Here is a 25,241-nt window from a genome sequence, read left to right on the forward strand (position 1 = left end):
ATCAAGTTTTAGCATCGGCTGAAACATGAAATGAGCTTGGGCCAATGTTACACAAGTTGAGGTGAGGTCACGTTGCTAGACTCATTGTGCAAACCTAACCATGAACCAGTTTTTGTAAGACAGAAGTTACTTGATCATATTTGATAAGCAGACTCCATCCTTAAGCACATCTATATAAGCAGTGCTAGACAACAAGCAGCCTTTGGCTGCCCCAACCCTCCCTGGTCTTTATAGCAGTAGTACCAACCTGAACCAGTGCAATACCCAGTTTACATTTTGTCATCCTGGGCACATCTCAACCTGCATGGTTGGCAGTACCGACTTACATACATATATATACATAAAAAAAACATATTCAATAATAAACATAAACTCAAAATATGTCCAAAAGAGAAAAAGAAATTGCAAAAAAAAAGAAACAGGCAAAGAAATAACAGTATTTTCTGAAGGTACTTTCTGAATAAACTTATAAAGGAAAAAGAAAAGAAAAAGAAGTAAATGCAACTTACCTAACACAAGAACTGGTCTGCTCCAGGATTACCAGAAGCACCCATGGGACTTGGGAGAAATACTTCGGAAGCAAAAGCAAGGCACTTCCAAAGCATTGCTGGAAGTTGGAAAAGAAGTGAGATTACCTTACAACCAGAAGTGTGCTTCCTTTGGAGGGAAGTTAGCTTCCTTTTCTAATGGAAGCATGTTTCCCTTTCAAGGGGAAACATGGTTCCATTATATGGGAATTGAGATTGTCGTTGTGCTTTCCAGTGGAACCAGCTCTGTTTTAAAATTTTAATTCCATCGTTGCCCCAAAATTAATTTGACAAACTGTCTGGAATTTAAAACTGGAGTATTTGATCCTTGTTACCATGAAAACTTATATTTTTGCTTCCTATTTAAGAAACTGGGCCTTGATGATTCTGTGACCATGGACTAGTCAATGCTTGGCCAACTGCAGACTTGGTTGACTAACTAGTCCATGGGTTCACAACCAAGTTTAAGATGGTTTTCTCAAGGTATGAATTGAAGACGTCAAATGGACTTGAAATAGATGAAAATGCAGAGAAAATCTCAGTTATCCCCTTTTCATGATTCCATTTGTTTCAGTTATGCCCCTTCTATGGTTCCAACTTTAGGTTTTATCATATTATGTTACAAATTCTCAGTTTTATAAGTCACTGAATGAGAACCAGCACTTCAATATATCATAATGTATACTTATTTAATTGTAGTTAGCTAGTAGTTATTTTACAGTTGTGGCTAACCTGTTCACGAAATGACAGAAGAAGATCCTCATTTTATGACCTAACCCAAATGAGCTGCTTACCCAACTCATTGACAAGCAAGTAGAGATAAAGCCAATCCAGGCCTGAATCATGGTTTTGAACCACGGTCCAAACATTGCAGGGATTTTAATAAATGGGCAATAAAGAATTCATCTAATGGCTCATAACTTTTAGTATTTTTTTTTTCAAGGATTTAATATGAAGCCTAAGAAAAACAGATCCTAAAAAGTATGTACGGATGTGTTTGGTATGTTTGCATTGTAACGAGATATCCCTTGCAAGGCTTACTGAGATTCATGGCAATTATATGCACTTTTTGGCAAAAGTATGGACGTGATCAATATGATTATGTTTGCTAACACTTGGATTTCATCAATGACGCTTATCATCATCACAAATATCAGCATCAAGTTTTTATTGATGACATATTTTCAGGTACTAATTAGAATTTTTTTTTTCTAGACAAAATTTTGGAATTCAAAAAGTTAATATATGCATAAATATACATATATATATATATATATATAAATTAATTAAAAACACGAATGTTTGAGTTTTCTAGTAATTTTTTATAAGACCACTGATCAAAGCTTAAAGTAGTGCCACAGATATCACCAGAAATTTGAAAATCTCACAATATTTACAAGAAAATAAGTAAAACGAAACAAGGGGAAAATCGCATGATTTTGAAAAGCTCGCAAAAAATGAAAAATTTCCAGCATTTATCACAATTTTCACATGATGTCCAGAGATTTAAAACTTTTTAAAGTGTTTTTATTTTTTAATTTCATAAAAATGTCACGATTATCCCGAGATTTTGCCGAGAAATTCAAATTTGCTGAAATACTCAAGAAAAACCTCGCTGAGATTTTCTCAAGAATGATATTTGTGGCAAAGACTCAAAGTATTTAACAATACATAAACAGAAACCTCAAAAAAACCATTAAAACACTTGTTTTCTAAAAGAAGGGAGAATTGTGATAAAGACATGTTTTTCTAATATACTGCAATTTTTTCATGTTTTTTACATTTCCTACACTTTCTTTTGAAAAAAAACACTAATATTTGTGACAGTGATGCATACATATGCTTTTTTTAACAATTCCAAAATATCACTAGCCTAAAATTTTAGCGGACATCCTAGACTCAAAACATCATACTATCTATCAAAAAAACTTGGTTGAACTGTTGATTCTTAGCCAATAGACTATATAAAGAATAAGATCAAAACCTGTGCAACAACTCTATGACCCCTATAGTCAATTATTGCCATGGCAAGATTGTGCAACCCCGATATATCAGCTTCCTGGTAAGCCTTTGTCCCACGCAAATCATTATTTGCAGATGCATAGGTTGCTTGTTCATTATCAGTCATTTGGATATCTGCCTGTTTATCCTTAGCATCAGCTAATTGTCCCTCAGAGCCTGTAATTGTATCCTTTGGGTCAGCCATTTCATCAGTTCCATGCACCAAACCCTTAACATCAGCTGCAGGTGGAAGAGAAGTTGAACGAACAGTAATGTCATTCTCAGAGTCCTGGAGAGACTTGGACTTGATAGAGTTATCAGGACTTTTGAACATCAGAGAAAGATCAGAATCAACTGCAAAACTGAAGAATATATTGTTGTGGACATACCTGAAAACAGCAATAAAGGAACGTTATCAAAAGACAGAAAAAGGAATTACTCTAAGTAATTATAAAAATAACCACACATAAAACACCTTTCATCAAGTACTTCTGGAAATCTGAATTATATTGCAACAGATCTTATCCCTGAAACAACGGTTGTTTTCAGCCTTGTCACATAGGTCTGGATTGTGGATGCAGCATTTTTTAGAAAAAACTTGGGCATGGGTATGGCAAAGATATATACTATATACATACATACATACATACACGCACACATACATACATATACACACATATATAGCTTAAGATCATTTAATGTTTTACAATAGAAAAGAAAACAAAACAAAAAAATTTATGTAGAAACAAGAAAAACTAAGAGAAATTGGGCTAAAAAGAAGAAGAAAAACCCTCCATCAATACATGGTAGAGGAGCCCTTGGCATGTCTGTTGAAAAAGAGTCTTTTTCATCTTTAATCAGGGCCATTCATCCCTCTTTCCACACCCGCATCAACAAGAGTGTGAAGCAATTGTGTCTGCGTCCATGTGCGAGATTTTCAGAAATCAGATTTGATTGAAAAGCTCTTAAACATTTTAGAAGGCATTAAAACCAAACTAGTAGCCAGCTGAACAAAAGTACAACACGTATTTTAACTGAAACTGGCAGTTAAGATGATTGAGTAACAAACAGCAGTTAAAACGTCTATACTGTTAAAGAATATACTTTTAGTATGCCGCATTCAGCATTCAATTTCTACTCGGTACTCACATGTGGAAACATTCTGGGTCTGTTGGATTTATGGGAGGGATGCACCTATTGATAACTCCAATTGCACCCTTTGTTGCAGCATCAACAAAATCGCATGTTACTTTGTAAAGGGCTCTATCACGCAAAATCCTGCAGATGTTTACATGTTCAGAAAAGAGGCTTATCTTATGGCACAACACATGCCAGTAAAACTTCTTTGCGATTTCTTTCAAAAGCAATGCAACACTACTAAAAGAAATGGAGAATGGTGGGAGACTAAGAGCAGACTACACCTTTCCTGAAAGGAATTGTGAGGAAACTCCCGGCAAGACTGTAGCTCCTCATTCCAATCCCTCTGCATGCCAATCAGCTCACTTCCATAGGAGAGCACCAGCGAATCCTCAGCTCTAGCAGCATCACGTTTGTGCTCTAGAAGTGAAAACAACACAGCAAAATCCTCATAATGCATGGTCTTAAATGAGTTGGGAATGCCAAGTAGTTAGATAAATAGATCTTGTATGCAATCAAACTCCTAAATATTGGTACTTACCTGGGATTGGGTATGTCCCCAACCATGAATTTGGAGGCAAAAGGGACTGCACACTTTCAAATGGATGGGCTGCGGCTTTCTGGTCCAAGATTTCACGAAAACCTTCATCAAGCAGTATCACAAGTTTAATAGATGAAAAGTAACTAGCACATGAAAAATACTCAGGAGTCGAACAAGATCAGTACCTTTTTTAAATTTGGGGCTAATTTTTTGGAGAAGCCCTATAAGCGTAAACGATTCACTAGAGTTCTTGGTTGGCCGTGGGTCTAGCACGCTTCCCAAACTTGAATTCACATAAAATGTTCTTGTAGTCCCAGTAATACACACTTTGTGACCTTCTAATGTTTCTATATCTAAATAAATTAAATCACCAACTAGTCTGCAAAGAAGGCCAGAAAAAAACAAGTCAGCACATTTCAACAACTGCAAATGCTACTAACCAAGAAAATGTTCAAACTGCCTCCTTCCCCACACCCAGCCCCCCAAGCACCTGAATACAATGCTTGCAGAATATTGATGTCATCTTTCTATCACATTATACTTACATCAACTAACCCAACTTGTGTTACTAAATATCTTTTAATTGCACAGAAAATTTATCGATTTTCAGGCCTTAGATGGAAGATCGACTTAAATATATGCCATCAATTCCCTTATCTTGGTTTGCATTGCTTAGGAAATGATATCTACAAACATAACAATAGCAATAAAACTATATAACCAAAGTTATATGCTTAAAAATAAAGATTTTAGGAACTTATGAAACAACATTCATCTTTCAATGTACTCACAGAGAACCACTGGATTCACAAGCACATGCTTCATGTATGAAAAACATTGAAGTGTTTTTAAAAAGCCGTCATATCTCTACTGGAAAAGATAATACCATTATGTGGCCAGTCTCTCCACAATTTCATCTTCCTTTTAGATGTGATTCTAGAGAGAAAAGAGAGATGAAAGTGTGGAGAGCTCGACTTAAAAAGTAGTTAATGAAATTTCTTCTTTTTAAAAAAATTGCTTTTTTATTAAAGGTAAAGTTAAACTAGCCTTTTTTACTATATTTTGATGTGTTTAATACTTTAATTCATGAAACATGTGTTTGTAAATTATTTAACAAACTCAGGCAGTAATTTGTAAATTTTCAAATATTAGCTAGTTATTTGTAAATATCTCCAAGAGTTGATCAGTTATTTGTGAATACCTCCAAAAGTTTCTTGATTAATGATGATCACAGTTAGCATCTAAGAAGACAGCAATCTTAAGGGAAAAATTACCTTCTGTGGCTAGGAACTGGATTAAATGATGAAAACACAATGCTTTCTACACATTTGGTCTCTTTAGAAGGAGAGAATGAAAGCTTATCAAGAGATCCTGCTATTTCTTCCATGAAACCTAGCCCATCAAGCTCTGGAACCTCAGCTCGTCCTGCATCGTTTTAGATATGATAAATCACCTCAGTGTTGCAAAATTTGTGTCATAAACAGGAGCACTCCAAATCTTTTAAAATAGTCACAAAGCAATTCAAATTTCTTAAGAGAACTAAAATAAAATTAGTAAGGCACACAGACCTAAAATAAATAGAAACTTAGAGTTTCATTTTTTAGAGCACACACAATCACATATACACTATAAGGAGCTTCATGATTTAGAGATGAAGGGAGAATATACAGGATATTGAATATATAGAAATACAGGATATACAATGGGAGGATGGCCACGTAAAGGGAAAAAAAGGAAGAAAGAAGGGGTAAGACAAAAAGTAGGTGTGCGACTAAAAGTAAAAAAGGGCAGCCATCCCATTCGGTTAAAATAAAAAGATGAAAGAGTGAGAGAGAAAAGAAGGGATGAAAAAAATCAGTCTCTAAATGGGGCTGGTTGAAAAATATAGATACATGCACCTGAGTATAGAATAATACAATAACAAAAACCATATTTGATATTCTAACTTCTAAGACATCTTGTTGACTAGTCGATTGAAGTAGGGTATGGGTGAGTGTGCGTGTGTGTGTTGTGTACATAAATGCACCAGCGCATAGAATATACACACCACATAACAAAAATCACATGTGATATTATGGACCTTCTTGTTGACTAGTCAACAAAGTAGGCTGACTAGTTCCTCAACTAGTCAAATGCACCCAGCTAACTTGGAGGCGGGAATCAGTCAGCTGACTGGTGCCTAGCGCAACCAGGCAACTATTTGCTAGTATGACAAATAAGCTTTCTGTGCATGAGATCCATGTGAAATTTATTTTTAATCTAATCATATATCTCATGACCTGCTATCAACACCAAGGGATGTTAGGTAACTTACCGCCTTCCAGCCACACAAAAAAAGAACCCAGAAAATAAGTTTTGGAAGTTTTAGGTTTCATTACAGGTGTCAAGTATAATACATTAATATCCTACCATGCAGTGAAGATAAAGGGCCATATCATAAGTCACAGCCTATATTGGATACTTACAACCCTGAATCTAGCTTCAGAAATGTACTGAATTGGTTCTCCTGTCTAGGTATGTCCAACATTGTAACGAGTCATACAGTACCATAATATCATGCAGTACACTGTGTTATGCACAACATAGATCATGTGATGTTATTAGTCACTGAGAAGGTGTCTGATAGGCAGAGAGACAGGGAGTCAGGGACATTGAAATAGAGGGATGGGAAGAATAATTGTAACCTCAAACAAAGGTAAGGGGCGAGTAGACATGTCGACCCAGTCCATCCAGTTTTTCATTTCATGTTAATAAGTGTGCAGGTAAAAGGATGGATCCATAAGGATCCCACTACCAATAAACGGCAGTGAGACAAGTTCCTCTTGTCATCAAACACATCCTAAGACAAAAACAACCACCGTAACAAGGGTCATAAACTTGCACATTGGAAATTAACAAGGAAATAAAGATCTTCTTTAATGCAGTCCGAAGTAACACAGAGACCGGTGAAAGGCTTTTGTACCCATGTCGACACGCTGATACGTACACGGGCACAGTGACGCAGTTGGGCATGGCAGTTTTGATTCGTACAAATTTTTTTGTGGAATTTTTGCATGTTTTTTTGTGGAAATTCACACACACACACATATATATATATACCTTGTCATATCCCCATGTCCACAATTTTTAAAATTGTTGTGTCCGTACTAGTGTCCCCATTCCAGTATCTTGTGACTTAGATGCAGTCTTTTAATGACCTCAGCATCTCAAATACAATAATTGGAATAACCATTTTTGCACCCATTTTAAACATGATAAACTCTGATTAAGGGTGCTCATCAGGCTGGCCAAGCCTGGCCTCATTACTTGATAGCCCCAACACCTGATAACCAAAGAATCAGGCACCATACCCTACCTGATAGTATCGTGCCATGTAGGGTCTAACCGAAAATTCACCTTCATTTTAAATTTTTAATCTTGTACTTAGTATAAACCCAATTAATTAAACAATTCAGACCAGATCAAGTCAACCTTGACCCAAAAAAATATAGTTAATATTTTGATTTTATTTACTAAATAGGCAAAAGAAACAAAGTAGGAAATTCAGAAATATGTCATTAAAGAGAAATTAAAAAATCAAAAAATCAAAAAATATTTTTTTAATTACTAAATAATAAATATCCTGGAGCAATAAGCATAAGATATATATATATACACACACACACACATATATACATACACATGTTCTTACAGGAAAAAATGAAAAATTAATTTCTTATTATTAAATTTCATGAACTGATAAGCATTATACATACATACATACACACACACACACACACACATATATATATATGTGTTTGTGTGTGTGTGTGTATGTATATATGTATGTATGGCCCCAAAAAAGTCCAAGACCGAGTAAAGAGCAGGCCATGTTAGAAACGTCATCATGCACAAAGAACGAGAAGCCACTCAATTGTCTTTTACAGATTTGAGTAGCTAAATATAACCTACCACAAATTGAATTGGAGACAAGTGAACCAAAGAGCTATACATGAGTTTCCAAAGGAAGATCTCTTGCAGAGAAAAAGAATATTTAAAGGATCCTGTTTCCAAAACTTCAACCACCTAGGACATGCTTTTAGTGAAAGGTTCAAAGGAAATGCCTATGCAAGCTTATACAAAAATAAATATGTAAACTTACAATCATTGGAAATGCTTATGCAGCCACAAATTTTTTGAAACTGTAGTTTCAAAAATATTCGGCAACCAAAAATTTTAAAAAAGTAAAACAAAACGCTCTTTGCAAGGACATAAAAGAACCAAGCGATTTCTAGCAAGATTATTGCAGAGATGGAAAAGAAAATCACAAATCACTTCCCATGCAATGGTGGTGCTCTACACATTTGGAGAAGGAAACTGACAAATATAGTTGCTGACCGTGTTACAAAAGCATAGAGCAGGAACTTGAAACGCGAATGGCATAAACAGCACACTTTCTTTTGCCTTGTTACGCAAGCTAGAGGTTAATGCTGAATCCCTTTGATAAACAGTTAACCATCTTTATTACTTTAACATTCATAAAAATATCTTTCACCTAAAAGTCTCCAGATAAAAATTCTTGTCAAAAGAAAATTTCGAACTGTTAATGCATGAACACAGAAGAGATCATGAACACAGAGGAGATAAGGGAATGAGAATATTATATTAAGCTATTAGGCTTCCTGTTTTTCCAAGTCAATGAATGAAAGTTGAAAGGAAATTAATCCATACTTTCAAAACAAACAACAATCCAAACAAGTTAACCATGATAGGAGAAGCACTCCTATGACAACCCAGGGAGTCTTGAGCACCACCCCAGTCAGCCTCTGTCTAATCATTAACTAGCCTAAACCTGCTTCGGCAAATGCTTTGATCTTTCATAAGACCATATTATCTCTAAGTTATGCACCTGAAAGTCTTCTTTGAGACTGACATAGCCCGAGCCCTGGCCCCCAGCAGAGCACTAACTTGTAGACAACAAACACAAAATGAAATTGCTACCATACCTGCCACAGTCTGATTATTTGCTTCATGCTGCAATGCATATGTTGTTGACAGTGAAGAATGAAGAGATGAAAGAGAAAGCAATTCCCGGGCACGCCGAACATGAGCTCTTATAGACCGCTCATCATATAATCCTGTGCAAACAAGAAAAATAGCTCAAACACATCATCACTACTTCGACAAAATTTGTTAGTTCAGATGGTCATGCACCTCCAATCATTTCCAATGAGCAGCCACCACTTGTAATATCTGCAATTTCAGCTATTTCATGGTAATCCTCCAGATGGTGAATAGAACCGTCCTTGGAATGAAGTATCAAGTCATAGCATGTAAAGAAGCATGTCTCAGGAGCATCAAGAAGGAACTGCCTTATGTCCATCACAGAATCCCCTGGATTTAACTACAAATTTTTATGTAAAATGCAAAAATTAGACTCTACACAACACGGATTGCTGCAAAAGGGTAAATAATGGACTAGACTCTTAGGAGAACTCAATTATGATAAAAGTGGAAGAACATACATCCACCACAGAAAAACTTCCAGAAAACACTTGACAATGCATGAAAGAAATAGCTTTATTTTAAGGAAACTAGACAAATTTTAACTCCGTTATATTTTTGCAATGATTTCTTTGGACATGACCAGAACTTTGTACCCATGATTGAGTTGCTTCTTAGGCATCTATCATAAGATAAAAGGCCTTGTTGGTGCAGAAAATGGAAACAAGTGTTCCTAGAATCACATTCTTTATTTGAACTCTGATTCGTTTTACCACAAATAAGGGTCTTTTTTTGAACCATGAGCAAGCCAATCCATTACATTTTTTAATCCTGATAACCTGTGCTCTTTCTTTCCCTCATCCCTCAAAGGGGACTCTTTAACACCAACGTTTGTCGGCTCTCCACACTATGAAGAGGGTGCATTCTCGTTCTTGGTAACTCGGCATAGAAGCCAAGCTCTCCTAAGCACTGCTAGCATTCCTACCTCCGTCAGCACTCTCCCAATCTTCCCAATTTATGTCAGATGTCCAGTCTCTGTATTACGTCCTATGTAACATGGGTACGCCTCCTACGGTACGACACCGGTACGGGCCTGGGTACGGCTCCAGTACACGTTGACCGTACCGGGTATGGTCAACATACCGGAGGCCGTATCCGTCCAAAATTGGACATGGTCAACATTGACCGAGTCCAATTTTGTCCATTTTTTTTCTAACGTTTATTTCATTTTAATGTTAAAAATCATTTTGACGTTAAAAAAAAAACGTAAAGCGTCGAAACCCTTGCGTCTTACCTCTTACGACTGTTACCTCTCGTCTCTCTCCGGCAACGAAGCAGCGGCGAACACAGGCGACGGCAGGGGCGGCGAACGCAGGCAACGACAGCGGCGGCGACAGGAGGTGACTGTGACTTTGTTTTTTTCATTTTTTGTTTTCATTTTCATCGGCTCCACCGACTGTGACCGGCGACGACCGGCGACGGCGACGACCGGCGCCGGCGACGACCGGCGCCGGCGACGACTGGCGATGGAGACAGTGTGCAGAAAACCCATCGCCTGAAAACCTATCACCTCTCCCTCTGGCTCGCCCTTTCTCTACCCGAGAGGGTTTCATCGTCAATGGAAGAAGAGATATTCTAACAAGTAGTCAATGTGATTGTGTATAAAAATAAGTAGTTTTGCAGTCGATTTTTTTCTCTCTTGTCTCAGTTTCAGTGCAAGCACGACTGCACAGTGGCTTTTTGTGGTCATCCTCTTCATCTACCTTTTTTTTTTCTTTGTAATTGTTTGATTGTTGCAATATCGTGTTAGACCGTGTGTTTGGTTACTTTGATTGATTGATTTATTGTTCTTCTTGTGTATCGCTACCAGCCTACTTATACATATGCTACTTTTTATTTTTCTTCTTATGATGTTCTATGGTTTTACATGCTACCGAATGGCTGAATGGGTCAACACTCTGTTGAAGCTTGGCTGAATGGCATGCAATTTTATTTTTTCTTGAATATCAAAATAAATTTGTGTGGTTGTGTCGTTAGAATAAATTATCTTTTACCATTGTATCCAATTTTTTGATATATATGTGGGAATACTGAATATGTTATTCTGTTTGCAATTTTTTGATATATATATATATATATATATGTCTGTGTGTGTACGGCCATACCCCCGTACCAAAGTTTTTTGAAAATGGTCTGTACCCGTACCAATACCGGCACCCGTACCCATGTAACATAGATTAGGTCCTTGTTAGGACGTGGGTACAAACCTATGTTGTTAAGGCCTCGCCTAAGCATCGCCTAGGCATGGACTAAACGTGAATCCACAACCGTTGCCTAAGTCCAACACTTAGGCAACAGGATATGTGTTTGCGCCTAGGCTGGCCTAGGCTCCAACACGCCTAGTCCATGGGAAAGTGAAAAGTCACATTCCCTTTCAATTAAAATTTCTTAATTGAGTATATATTATTATGTACCTTATGTCGTATTGATTATGTATGTTTATGAATTATTATGTTGATTACGCTGTCATATGCAATGTTGTAAAAGGTGTAGCATAACGCTATCGGTCGGGCTGACCTAATTACTCTGTATCCGTAACGTATCGCAAATATAGCGTAGCGTATCGTAAAATTAATTTTAATTTAAAACAAATACTAAAAATCATAGAAATAGAGAAAATCATAAAAACTCAAAAAAACAATCAGAAAAAAACAAAAAAATCAGAAAAAAATCAAGAAAAATGAAGGAACATCCATGTATATCAACAACACTTTCAAAAATAAGAAATCAGGGATTCAAAAATAACATAATAAGCATCAATCACAATTTTAAACTTGAAAATTTTATAGAATCTTAGGACTTAGATAGTTAGATTACATCATAATTCATAAGTTCAAAACATATAGTTATCATCTTTCATGATTCAACGATCATCCTCGTTATTTGCATCATAATCTTCATTTTCTTCATTAATTGCTTCTATCCCTTTTGTTGGAATGTAACCAACATTTCATTGCTCTCCAGCCTCTCCTCCTTCAAAAAGCTCTGATGCTCCTTCAATGTTAAGAAAATCAAGATCGTCCTCATCAAGGATCGTAGATAGTTCTTCTTCAACCCAAGAATCTTAATACATCAAAATTGTCAAGGCTGATGGGATCAAATTGAATGATTCAATAGTGAAAATGAGTAATTTTTTACCTTCTTGGTGTTAGAAAACAAAAAACCCTCTTTGTCCAAGCTTTCCACCGTTCTGACTATGAGAAAGTTTCTTCACCGACTAGTAGGCTCTCCCAAATCGATGAATCCTCAGTGATTTTTGATGAAAATGGGTAAAATTTCTCCCTCCCACATTTCTTGGAGTCCTTAGAAACAAGAAGAGAGAGAGACAGGATGTAACGTTATTTTGTTTTTGGGCAGGTCGAGTCGGATCGAGACCCGACCCGGACCCGAAATCATTGGCGTGAAGGGCCCGACGCAAGGGCCCTTCTCCCTCGCCTTTCCCTCTTCTCCCCCGTCTTTCTCCTGGTTGCCTCTCGTGCCAGCGCAGAGAAGAAGAAGAAGACGGTGGTGGTGCAGGGCGGCGACGAGGACGGTGGCGGTGGCGCGGGTAAGCCTCTGTATCTCTCCACCTCTTCCTCCTTCCTCGTCCTTCTTCTCCTCCTCCCTCTTGTGCAGACTATTCCCTCGCCGTCAGCACCCTCTCTTTGGCCGTCTCCCTCTTTTCTCTTGTGCTCATCACTCACGCCTCCCTCTACGGTCTCTCTTACTCCCTCTGTCTGTTTCTCCCCTCTCTGTCCGTTTCTTCCCAACTGTCTGAACCCTCTCTACTTGCCCTCTCTTCTCTCACTGCACTTCCTCTCCATACCGCCAGCCTCCTCCCACTCACAGCTCTCGTGCTCTCTCTCTCTGTCTCAGCTTCCCTCTCCCTCGTTGTTCCCTGCCTCTCCCAACAAAATCAATCCCTTAGCCGAACTCCTCCTCTTGAGCATAGTTTTACTTTTCTCACTAGTTGTGGCTGTTGGATTGGAATTGCAGTTTGGGGTTGCATCTTTCTCTTCATAACAGCGAATAGAAGGCGTTGTGGTGGCGGCATTGCATGATTTTAGCCGTTTGAGGACCTCTCTAACTCGTGAGGTGGCTGCCGAGAGGACTGCAACAGTTCAGACTCTTTAATTGGGGTGAGCAAGGCGTAATCGAGCCTATAGTGTTGTAAATTTTCTGTTGGAGCACGTATAAATATTGTTTGAGCATGATAGAATTATGTATTGGTGACTTTGGGATATATGTTAGCGACTTGGCTATTTTGGGGAAGTTTATGACTATGTTGAGAAGACGATGATCTATGTGTGTAAGTGCTTTTCTAGCATGATGTGTTGATTTTCGAAGCAATAGGGAAACATGGTAGAGTTTTGATGTGGGTGAGAAGATTTAGAATCGTTTTAGTGAGCATGTGGCGCATACTTCTGTCTATGGGCGTATTCCTATGTTAGTTGGAGTAGAGCATGTAAGTTGAGTGTATTATTGGGAAGACGATTCAACTAAGAAAAATTGATGAGAAATGTGTTAGTGATGGATTGATCGAAGCTTTGAATTTTGATGTTTGGGGGCAACGTCAAGAAGTTAGGATGAGGCCTATTGGAGGGCTTGTAGGTCGACACTACCCGTCGACACCTTCTTGAGGCGATGACATGTGTCTCAATGATTTTGTTTTATATTTGTATGGATTGTGTAGCTAACTAGTAGAAATTTTATCTTTGCTTATGTCTACAGGTACAGCGGGCACGTCCCGTCGACCTTGAGCGACCAGATTCGAAGCTCGAGACATTTTGAAGAGTTTTGAGGGCGCGCGACAGGTATGGCAGCATTCTAGGCAAATCCCTGCCTGGGCAAATGTGTGAATGTGTGTTCCTAGGATTGTGATGTGATTGATGGATTGTTTTGTGAACGAATGTGTGTATGCATGCAAATGGTTTGATACATGATATGATTTGTTTTGAAAGGCTATTAGAAGCATGTTTTGAAAATGTTACGCATTTACATGTGCATGCTAGAATTGATAATTGTTTAGGACAGATGAGGTGGGGTATCAAGTCGAGTATCTCCTCGACCCCAATTGTGCATTAGAAAGCATCCTAGAATGATAACTGCATAGGACAGCTACGAATCAATCACAGATCAAGACTACTCTCTGTAGTTTGGCTAAGTTTTTTAAAGAGGTGATTGATGTGATAATTGATGTGACTGATGTGATAATTCATAATTGATGTGAAGGTTGTGTTTTGTTGCATGCACATTGCCGCGGGCAATGATGCAAATGAATGAATTGGAGGGTAATTGCACCCGTATTGTATGACGGCTAGCTATGACTGTTAATGTTATATGTAGACCTCGTGTGGAGGCAATTGGAGGTGTGGGTGCACTCGTGAAGTGAACCAACCTCATGAGCTAGCCAGTCATTTTGTGAATGTGCAATTGTAATGATAATAATGAAAGAATAAGAGATGAGAAGCCAATGGGTTGTAGCAATGTGTTTGGGAGACGTCCCGCTTTCGCCACTGGTCTCGCCTGTTCGGAGCGCAGGCGGTGCAAGGCCCCAAGGTACTGTTGTGTGTTGTGCTTGAAGTGTTGGGCTCCCGCCTTCCCGACCTGGGTGTCCTAGGGAAGGGTGAGTATTTCTCTTTGGAATTCACACATCCATGGATGAGTGCTCTACCGCTGCAGCGAGTGAACGGATCCATACTGTTTTGGGCTACCACGGGGGTTGTCTCTCAGCTGTAGGCCGCCCGTGGTGTGCATGTGCCTGTGTTTGCACCCACAGGAATTGTCAATCCATTAAAGTTAATGAAATGAAATGTATATGATTGATATGCATGAGAATGTTATGAATGAAATGATATGTTTGTTCGTGCCTTGCATGTGAATTGAAAACGTGTTACTGTGGCCATTGAGTGGCTTTTACATGTCGTGGTCTATGTTAGGGGCCTTCTTGGCAAATGATGTGGCTATGCCCTGACACGATATGTTGATAGATTGTTTTTATGATTGTTCTCATAATTGAGCCCTACCTAAGAGGGTTTGGAATTTTCCTGACTTGTTGTCATACTGTGAAGGTTAAGCCTTCTGTTGTTTCATTTTTCAGGTTTTGGTGGACCAAGGGCAACAGGTTGAGCAGATGGCTTCACTCACGTCCTACTGGGGAGGTTTTGGGTCTTTTGTAATGTCGGCGTGTCTTATTTTGATTGTATTGATGTCTTGTTTTTGTTAGACATCAATTATATGTTTTGGGGCATTTTTGTCATACACTTAGATGTGATTTTGTATGAATCAAAGTTCTTATATGAATGAAAGTTCGCCCCATTGTTTTGAATTGCATAGCTCCCTCCTTTGAATTGTTGTGTCGTCACACTTCAACGCTTTATGTTAGAAAAAAAAATGTGTTTGAGGGTCAAAAAGGCTGGGGTGTGACACAGGAGTCTTTAAACTTTAAAACATAACGCAAAAAGGGGTCGTTGGGCCCCTTTTTTTGAATTTTCCCAGTATTGTACGATACGCGGGTGTATCGTCTGTATTGTACAATACCGCATTATGCTTACGATACACGAGTGTATCGTGTATCATAAGCATACCTTATAGGTTTTGTAAACCTATACAGTACGTATCGTGTATGATACGCGTGTGTATCGTACGATACACGTGTGTTATATGTATATACTATTAGTCGCTTAGTCTGTTATATAGTATTGGGATACCTCACACCTACTATATGTACACATTACTATGGTCAAGTCTTTCCTTAAATACAAATGGATTAAAGCCTTCTTGCGAATTTACATTCCTTCTTCTAGAGATTAGATCTAGTTTTTTTTCTTGTATTAGATTACATTTAATGAGTAATGTGAAATTTTTTCCATTGATTTTGCATATTCAATGAAGTAAACAATTAAATTTTGATTGTTTAAGTTGATTATGCTTGTTATATTACTATTCTCCATATTTCAAATATTAGTAATAGTTAATTAAAATAACTTGACATATTAACATAACTAAAAAAAAAATTAAAAGAATTAGTCACCTTTTTTGCTTAGGCTCGCCTAGGCGTTAGGCGCTGCTTGGCACCTAGGCACCACTTGGGCACCTTGACAACATAGCTTATTAAGGCCTTTTCTAGGTCTCGCCTATGCGTAGACTAAGCATGAGCCCACACCCGTTGCCTAAGTCCACCATTTAGGCGATGGGATATGTGTTGGCCCTAGGCACCAACACGCCTAGTTCATGGGAAAGTGAAAAGTCAGCTTCCCTTTCAATTAAGGTTTCTTAATTAAGTATATTGTTACGTACTTTATTTTGTATTGACTATGTATTTTTATGTATTGTTATGTTGATTATGCTGCTATATGATTACGTATTTTATGCATTGTTATGTTGATTATGCTGTTATATCATTATATGTAGTTATATGTATATGTTGTTAGTCACTTAGTCTATTATATAGTATTGTGATACCTCATACATGTTATATGCATACATTAGTATGGTTGTGTTACGTACTTATATCATATAGTTATATGTATTGTTAATTTGGTATACCTATTATAAACTTATATGTATATACTATTATGTTAAATTGTATTGTAATACAATTTGTTGTTCTTGTTATATGTCTTGTAATATGTGTTATATATATATACTGTTATGTAACAGTCTGTTATACCAGTTATATGGTATCAACCTATTATATGCATATACTGTTAGCTTGTTATATAATATGCAGTATTGTGATACCTATCATATGTATATGTGAGTATCGTTATGTACTTATATGTATTGTTTTTTGTACTTATATATATATATATACTATCATGTGCTGTTAGTCTTCTTTGTTATATTATGTCTTTCTTTAAGTATAGATGGATTAAAGCCATCTTGCAGACTTACATTCCTTCTTCTACAGATTAGATTTAGTTGTTTTTTTTTATTTCTTGTATTAGATTATATTTAATGAGTAATGTTAAGCTTCTACTATTTATTTTGCATATTCAATGAAGTCAACAATTAATTTTTGATTGTTTAAGTTGATTATGCTTGTTGTATTATTACTCTACACATTTCAAATATCAGTAATAGTTATCAAAATAACTTGACATATTAACATAATGAAAAAAAAAAAATAGGTTGCCTTTTTTGCCTAGGCCCCCCTAGGCACTAGGCTCTGCTTGGGGCCCAGGCAGCGGCAACATAGATCCAAACCTTAGCAGGCCAACCCCAAGGCAGGCCTGCATCACCTCGATTTTAAACAAAACCAGATTCCCCAGCATCCGTTAGAATATAAAACCCTTGAATGGTTCATATAAACTAAATCTTTCAACTTTTTCCATATTTCTATGATGAGCTTTAGCTTGTGCATTCTTTCACTCTATTGTCATTTTTTTCTATATCAATCACGAATTCCCACTCATTATTAGTGGAAAAGGTTTTCTATTTTTCCATATTCTTATAATGTGTTTTTAATTTATGCATCTTCTACCCTCTTTTGTCAGCTTTGCATGATTGCACTAATTCCCATAGCCATAAACTGAAAGAGAATTCTAATAGATTGCCTGCTATGACTTTGCATTGGTTTGGCTCAACCTGTCACATGACTAAGAAGAAACCAGTCCATCAAGAGTATTCCTTAATTTTCATGCCTTCTCTTTTTTGGCACTTCTCGCCTCAAACCTATGTTGCCAAAGGCTCACCTAGTTCTGCAAGTTTGGCTGGTTGTCTAGGTTAGTTGTTCCTATGCAACCTATCTCTTGAAAATGCCTAGCCTCAACAGGTAGCTATGTCACATGAGTGCGAGGTGCGGGTGCGGGTGCCGGTGCCGATGCGGCGTATCCCAAAGAATTTGGGTGCGAGGGTGCGGCAAGGATGTATATACATAATACATTTATTTTATATACATAAATGTATGTATTCATAATACATATAATCTTAGCTTGTTTCTTAGCTTAATTGGTCGTTTCTTTTTACTTTCATTACTATGCATAAAGAAAGAAAAGGACAGAGAAGAAAAAAAGAATAGAAAATATTTTGAACTTGCATAAGAAAGGATGCAGTTGGGGCACGTGTCGAAGCCGCACCCGTATCAGCACCAGCACCAGCGTCGTGTCGACACAGGTGCGGCCCCTTTTTTGAAGAGTCTGTGTGACATAGCCTGGGAGCTTAACCACCTAGCTTTTTTTGCTTTGACAACTTGAGTTGTTCCTTTTCCCTTCTCATCTGTATTTTTTCCTTCTTTTGGGACAAGTTTCTTTCTTTTCCTTCTTTGTTTTTGTGCAATACTTGTTTCCTTTTTTGCTGTTGCATCATGCATGTGATTTTGCATTAAAAATATGTCTGCATGTGAATACATGCATGTCTATGCATTCTTATAGTTACAAACTTACAATCACAATTCATATATTATTATACTTTAAATAGTTCTATGTTATTTCAGTTTTTAATACTTCGCACATATATGGATTATCTTCTTAATACTTTGTCTTGCTTATTTAGAATTATAATAGATGGCAATTTTCTAATAACCAATCGCAACATGAAAATTGTTTTTAGTTGAGGATTTATATGTCTTTTTCTAATTGATTGCTAATTTTTGGTTTTGTTTTAAGATTTTAGTTTTAGAAATTTGGCAGTTGGCATTTAACAACTAGTCAGATTTTACATGCTCTATAACATTAAAAAGAATTCATAGTTGCTTGGAAGTTTTTTTTTTTAATGTTCTAAAAGTTGTAAATTTTAATTGTTTAACTTTACTAAATTTGATTTTCAGAATTTTAATTATGCTTATTATCATATTATAAAATGTTGAATATGTTTGTGATGTTGTTCATTTTAATTGTTTATTGTCATAAGTTACTAGTTATAAGGCTTTCATTGGGAAAAGCTTCAGTTTTTTCTAATTTGTACAATTAATGTTAATTTTTACTGATTCCCCTCTTTTTGTTTGGGTTGTTCTAATTTTTGTGTATGCACCTAGTCCTGCCTAAGTTCTAAGCTCATGTAACTGCATAACTTGCACCTGATGCTTTATATATATATATATATATATATATATATATATATATATATATACATGACTTGATGTACTCACACGTACATTGAATTGAATGATTATGTTGTATTATCTTAATAATTTTTATATGACTATATGTGACTTAATATATGTTTAGACATGTGGCTATAGATAATATGATTTAGTGCTGTATTTTATCAATTTCTATTTTTTTTAAATTCTGCTCAACATGCTTAGTCCAAACCAGGTGTGCTTAGGCTATACCCTCTACTGATTGCCTAGTACCTTTAACCACATAGCTTCAAACTCCTCTTTGTTGTTCCTTTACAGTCTCCAGAATATTCCAGAACAGCTTAAAAGGTCACCAGATTCTCATATCGCATCTCTGACAGTCAAATTCACTATGGTCCAGTATCTATGTCTGCTTGTGGACATCCCACACAGGAGTAGCAAGAGAAATCATATTGTATAGAAACATAAGAATAATCGTCCTTCAGGATCTAGATACTTATCATTATCAATGACAATACAGTGTTCATATACTTGAAACTTGATGAGCCCTTTCAACTGGACTAAATAATGGTCCTTTCTGATGTTTTCTAAAGTTTTAACTTCGGCAAATTTTGATCTTTTATAGACTCAAAACACCATCAAAAGTGGTTCATATTTGTCATAGGATTACAAAGTGGAACCATAGGCAAGACAAAGTAGTTATCACTCACGAATTTCATCTCATATATCATTTGTTTCATTTCTTAGTTTTCAATAGTTAAGTTATCATGTTTTACATGGAACCACAATGTCTTTGCCTGTAAAAGAAATATACTAAGGCGTAAGGACTTGGAAAGAAAACATAGAATGATGTTTGACATATTGAAGTGGACATAACATATAATATCAACAATTCAAACCCATGAAAGGAAGTCGGAAGCAAAAAACGGGTCAATAAAAACCAGTACCCTTTTATTTGTAAAAAATAAAATGCATTTTTCAGAATGAGAAAATTGAAATTACATAAATAAAAATATAATTGCTGGTTGTCGTATGTTCCAAGTAAAGCAGCAAGATATACTATAGGAAGCAAAATAACAACCCATTAACAGAATTACTCACTTGTAGTTCTAGCTTTTCCCCAGATTGTGTTTTCACAGAAACAGGATAGAGATGAACATCTGTTAATACAAAAACATAAATGAATTTTCCCACTTTAAAAAATAAATATTTTAATCTAAAACTGTTCAGCTGAAATTGGAAATATTCTGCTAAACTCTCTCCTGCATGTAGCAGTACAAGAAGCGTAGCAAATATCCATAGAATCATAAAATATCCAAACAAGATGGGAGAAGCTATAAGCAACTCATGAAATGAATGACTGGAACCGTCAATGAAAAATGCAACGAAGAAAACTTGTTGGTGCATGTTGGAGAAAAAAAATGCCTGTTCCATGATGCATATCACTAAATATAATTTAGCAGATTTCCAATGAATTTTGACAGAACGCTACAGGTTTCAGATTAATTATAACTACAGAATTGTGTTCAAATTAAGCAGACAATAAGAGATCAAGAAAAAATATCACGGTATAAACAATGAGATGCAACATCTCAGATTCTCACCGTTGCCATAAGATGATTAACTGTCAGGAAAACATTTCACAACCTAGAAATACAATGTGCATGCACCGCACCAACTACGCTTTAAACATCCTTATGGATGCACTTCTCTAACTAAAGAATCCAACTAGTCAGTCTCTGTACGAGAGACTTGCATTCAATGAAGATAGGGTTTCCGGTACTCAAAATTTAAGGAGTTACGGACCCCACGAGTTTGTCGGGAAGCTCCTTGGGGCATGCAAAACACGGAAACTTTCACTCTCACCCAGTCTGGCGTTGCTTAACTGATAAATGTAATGGGGGACTCTGAACGTCGTACCGCATCAAGATTACTTGTATGACAACCAATTGAAGGATAAACTTGATACCCAAAAGATGTCCGTCAAACTCTGGGTGCCCTATTAGGCCAGCATGCCACCTTTCTCCGCAATAACAAAGAAGCTGACAAAGGCTTAGGACTTCAAACGAATCGCAAGCACGCTCCACTCCACGCTTCAGCTTGTTCTCTAAACATGACACCATACGCACGGACAGAATAAGGAATAGAATGAACGATTACCTTCTCCTTGTTTGCTTTTATTGCTGTCCGGTGCATTTGCTTCTTGTACCTTAGACTCATCTGCTGCACCATCGCAGGCAGCCTTGTCCAACACATGGTCACCTGCATCGCCGTTCTCCTTAGGCAACTCCGCCGAGCTGTTTGACGAGGACCTGTCAACCGCCGCATTAGACTGTTGGGCGTGAGAAGAACTATGTGCTCTTCCTCTGTTCTTTCCTCTGCCAGACTTGCCTGCCATATTTACTCCCAAAACCTAACAGAAATAAGCAACCAAGTCAGAAAATCAAGTAATAGGCGGCTATACTGTAAATCTACGCCATATCGAACATCAATGCAAACCTCCATAAGTGCACGAAATCCTTTATGATTCAACAAATCTCTCTCTCTCTCCCTCTCAAAAACTCATGAAGAAAGCATGTTATTGGGTTTCACTCTGCACCATTATCAGGAAAAAGTTGTGCCACTTTTCTGTCCAACGAATACTCAAAACAGAGCAAACATGCAACCATTTCCCGAATGGAAGCATGAGATATCAAACAAGCACGAAGGATCATGATAACAAAAAACCATGGTTTAAAGCCAAAAAGGAAAAGCGAGATTGATTGGTGATGATGACAGGATTCTCAGTACCCAAGTTGTGAAAACCAAGAAAGATACACATATCATTTTGCCGATGGCCATTATCTCTCTGCTGGACAAAGAAAGAGAGGGATTACCGATTCCAAGCGATATCTCGCGAGGAGAAGACGAGAAGAGAATGCTTCCGAGACTGGACAGTGTGCGCCTGCGTGGGCGTGGAAGGAGAGGCGGCGCCCGGAGAGACGGAAGAGGCCCTCGCACCTCTACCTGCGTTTCTTGTTTATAGCTCTAAGTGCTTTCGCTCTCCCTATGCAAGATATTTTAAATATTTTTTTTCCTTTAACTTCGGCCCCTGCTTTCACTTAAACTACGCTCTAGCCATCGTCTCTTGCGAATCTTTTCCTGAGATGATGCCATTTCTGAAATTTTAATGCTCTGATGTTAACTCAGAGAAAACGGTGTCGTATTTCAACTCAGATTGTTCTTGTAGGGCAAGAAACTGGTCTTAATCTTCTTACTTGTAAGGTGTTATATTTGTTGGAAAGGGTGGTACTTTATGTGCTTAAAATACATTGGTGATGTCTTCGGCACCATCTGATTGTAGAATACACTGCAAAGGAGTAGTTCAGTTTACATTGGAACCACAAATTTCAAGTATGTCAAGCCTTACAACTGGTTGAGTTTTCGAGTCTCATATATACTATTTTTCTTGATTATTAATGGTGGCAGTGTGACATTCTATTTAAAAGGTGTACCGTCCACCCAAGTTTAAAATCAATATTGGGCCCTTGCCCTTGGCCAGCTTCTGCTCACCCAATAGCCAACGTACGCTAGCTTGTGTGATGGTCGTGAGAAGCTAGTAGTGTCGCAGATAGATTCAATTTATTGGAGACATATACAAAAAGTGTATGTTAATCATGCATGATTCACTAAGATCCATTTGGATAAATCTAGTTCATTTAGTGCTTAGATTTGTTTACTGCACTAAATCCTTTGTCACTTAAAGGCGATGCAGATTTTAGTAAGTAACAACAAATGCACAGACGTGTCTTGTTTTTAATTTGGAGAAGTAGTTATGGCTCAACTGAGGTAGCTGAAACTTGGTTTGGTATTAAAAAAAAAAATATTCCCCCTAAGCCAGTAAAATAATGTCACTTTTTAGTCTTATTAATCTTAACCTTGCTTTATATTAGAATACTGGATTTTGGTTTCGACTATTAAAAAAGACACCTGCAGTTTGAGCTCTATAAGAATCAAACTCCTTAGGCAGGCCATGCATAAATCTTGAAGGCTATGCTATTTGAACATGAAAGTTTACAACTAGAGCAAGCGAATAGGTCTCCCAAGCTTTAATTGAATTATATGTCAGGATAAATCAAAAGGAACTAAATGGCCATAATTTAAAGGTTTAAATATCAAACGCCACTAAATTCACTGGCCGGGAGAAATACAATTTTATCAAAATTAATTACTTAAAAAGTTTGTTTTATAGCTACGTTTCTCACAAGGTGGTTGAAACTTATAGATGAGCCACGTCCACGTTGTGGCACGGTTGCTATTGAGTTTACTTGCAAGGGCAATTCCAATACTTCCATTGCTCTGGTTCATTTGTTCTTATCGCGTTGGCCTGTTTGTGGGTTCCCGTCTTTCTAATCTTCCCTTTTTGCCCTTGACATGGGACGCTTTATAACGAACTTAGGTTTTTCTTCTATGCCTTCAGCAATTAGGGTTTAGCACTGAATATGATTTCTAGTTTTTCCTTTCTTGTTTTTATCTCGAGTTATCTTTTGTTTTGACTTGTTCTCCTGCTTGTTTGTTGGATCCAGTATATGAATACCTATATCATTTGCGCACCAGTGTCCAGGATCCACACGAATGTGACAATGAAAAGCAAACCCGCAAGGCCAATACAATTTTTTTTTTGTAATTTTATGTTTTAATTAACATAAAATATATTAAATTATTCATACAATTCATAATTTTAAAGTTAGAGCAATATACAAACAAATATATAAGGATCCTATTGGCTGGTAAACTATGTCAATAAGCAAATCGATCATTACAGTACTAACATTGTTTTCTACGGCAACTGTAGTGGGTGGGTCCCACAACGGATTCTGATCTCCTTGGAAGAATATGCCCTTCAACGAAAGCCGCTCACCTTTCCTAGTAAATCTCCTTTTCTTTCGATGATTTTGCATACAATGGCATTTAGTAGGACAAGTTCACCTCCAAACCCTAGCCCACAATGCCATTTCATCTACTTGGCACCCTTTCTTCTGTTTGCCCATCCATCTGTATGTGGAAGCATCTACATGCAAAATTTTTTGGCTTGGCACATAATCAGGGAGAAGTGAAGTAATTGGCCTTTGTCCAAAGAAAGTGGGACGATATTGTCAATGCAAAGATTGGTAGTTTTTAGTACTTTTATTAGGGGTAATCAATGTAGATAGATTACATTTAGTGGCATTCGAAATGTGTCATTGAATATTGTCATTGATGAACATAGCACACCGTTGACAATGGCAGTGATTGCATTCAGTGGCAAAGTTTCCAAACGTCATAAATGGGCACTTTTTATGGTGCTGAAGTGGTGCCACTGAAAAAATTTAAGTTACTACAGATGTTATTTCAGCTTGCAGTGTGCCCAAACTTTTAATACCTAAAATGTCTAAGTATTGTGCTTTAAACCTAGTTTGCAACACTCAATGTGAAATGCATATGTCATAGGTTTTGGAAAAAACATTGATTTTAGAAAACTAAAGAACCCTCGTGGCATTGACAATGATGCTGACCAAAATGCATCGTGGGTTTCATAACATGGACCCTGTGGCTGTACCATTCATGCAATGCAATTTTAGAAAATGATTAGGAAAACAAATTGGAAATTGAATAGAATAATTGGAGTTTGAAAATATAATTGAACGTGATTTTCTTATATTGTTAGAAGACATGATGCACACTATTTAAGCAAGTCAAGATCAACCTTTTAGATGGTATTGACCAGGTCCTTGCATACTTCAAAATTTTTCAAGTAGTTATGCATGCAAAAGATAAAGATATGACCAAGCACACTGAAAAAAGTATGACTAGCCAATCCAACAAGTTATGCGCTCCAATACCATACTCCACCAAAGCTTAACGATTCAAGAGCTCTGACCATCTCATGTGTGATAGCAATATAATGATCGAGCATCCATTGCTCAAGTTAAGGGCAAGCATTAACATCTTGCCCAAACTCTTTCATGAC

The 25,241-nt window shown here is 37.1% G+C and overlaps 1 protein-coding gene across 3 annotated transcripts in view; it reads right to left on the reverse strand.

The window, feature by feature from the left end:
• LOC116260180 (clustered mitochondria protein) overlaps positions 1 to 22,279 on the reverse strand; it is a 53,132-nt gene extending 30,853 nt beyond the window's left edge. For all 3 annotated transcript variants that reach the window (XM_031638322.2, XM_050080471.1, XM_031638329.2), the window contains exons 1-11: positions 22,129 to 22,279; positions 21,413 to 21,665; positions 20,354 to 20,412; positions 9,400 to 9,589; positions 9,192 to 9,323; positions 5,481 to 5,631; positions 4,392 to 4,585; positions 4,207 to 4,308; positions 3,950 to 4,085; positions 3,678 to 3,806; positions 2,512 to 2,917 (exon numbers count right to left, since the gene is read on the reverse strand). In XM_031638322.2, coding sequence (XP_031494182.1) covers positions 2,512 to 2,917; positions 3,678 to 3,806; positions 3,950 to 4,085; positions 4,207 to 4,308; positions 4,392 to 4,585; positions 5,481 to 5,631; positions 9,192 to 9,323; positions 9,400 to 9,589; positions 20,354 to 20,412; positions 21,413 to 21,650 — 1,737 coding nt within the window. In that variant the 5' untranslated portion in view covers positions 21,651 to 21,665; positions 22,129 to 22,279. The remainder of the gene's footprint in view (positions 1 to 2,511; positions 2,918 to 3,677; positions 3,807 to 3,949; positions 4,086 to 4,206; positions 4,309 to 4,391; positions 4,586 to 5,480; positions 5,632 to 9,191; positions 9,324 to 9,399; positions 9,590 to 20,353; positions 20,413 to 21,412; positions 21,666 to 22,128) is intronic.
• Positions 22,280 to 25,241: the final 2,962 nt, after the last annotated feature.

The sequence above is a fragment of the Nymphaea colorata genome, chromosome 1, assembly GCF_008831285.2.
Source record: "Nymphaea colorata isolate Beijing-Zhang1983 chromosome 1, ASM883128v2, whole genome shotgun sequence".
Classification (NCBI taxonomy): domain Eukaryota; kingdom Viridiplantae; phylum Streptophyta; class Magnoliopsida; order Nymphaeales; family Nymphaeaceae; genus Nymphaea; species Nymphaea colorata.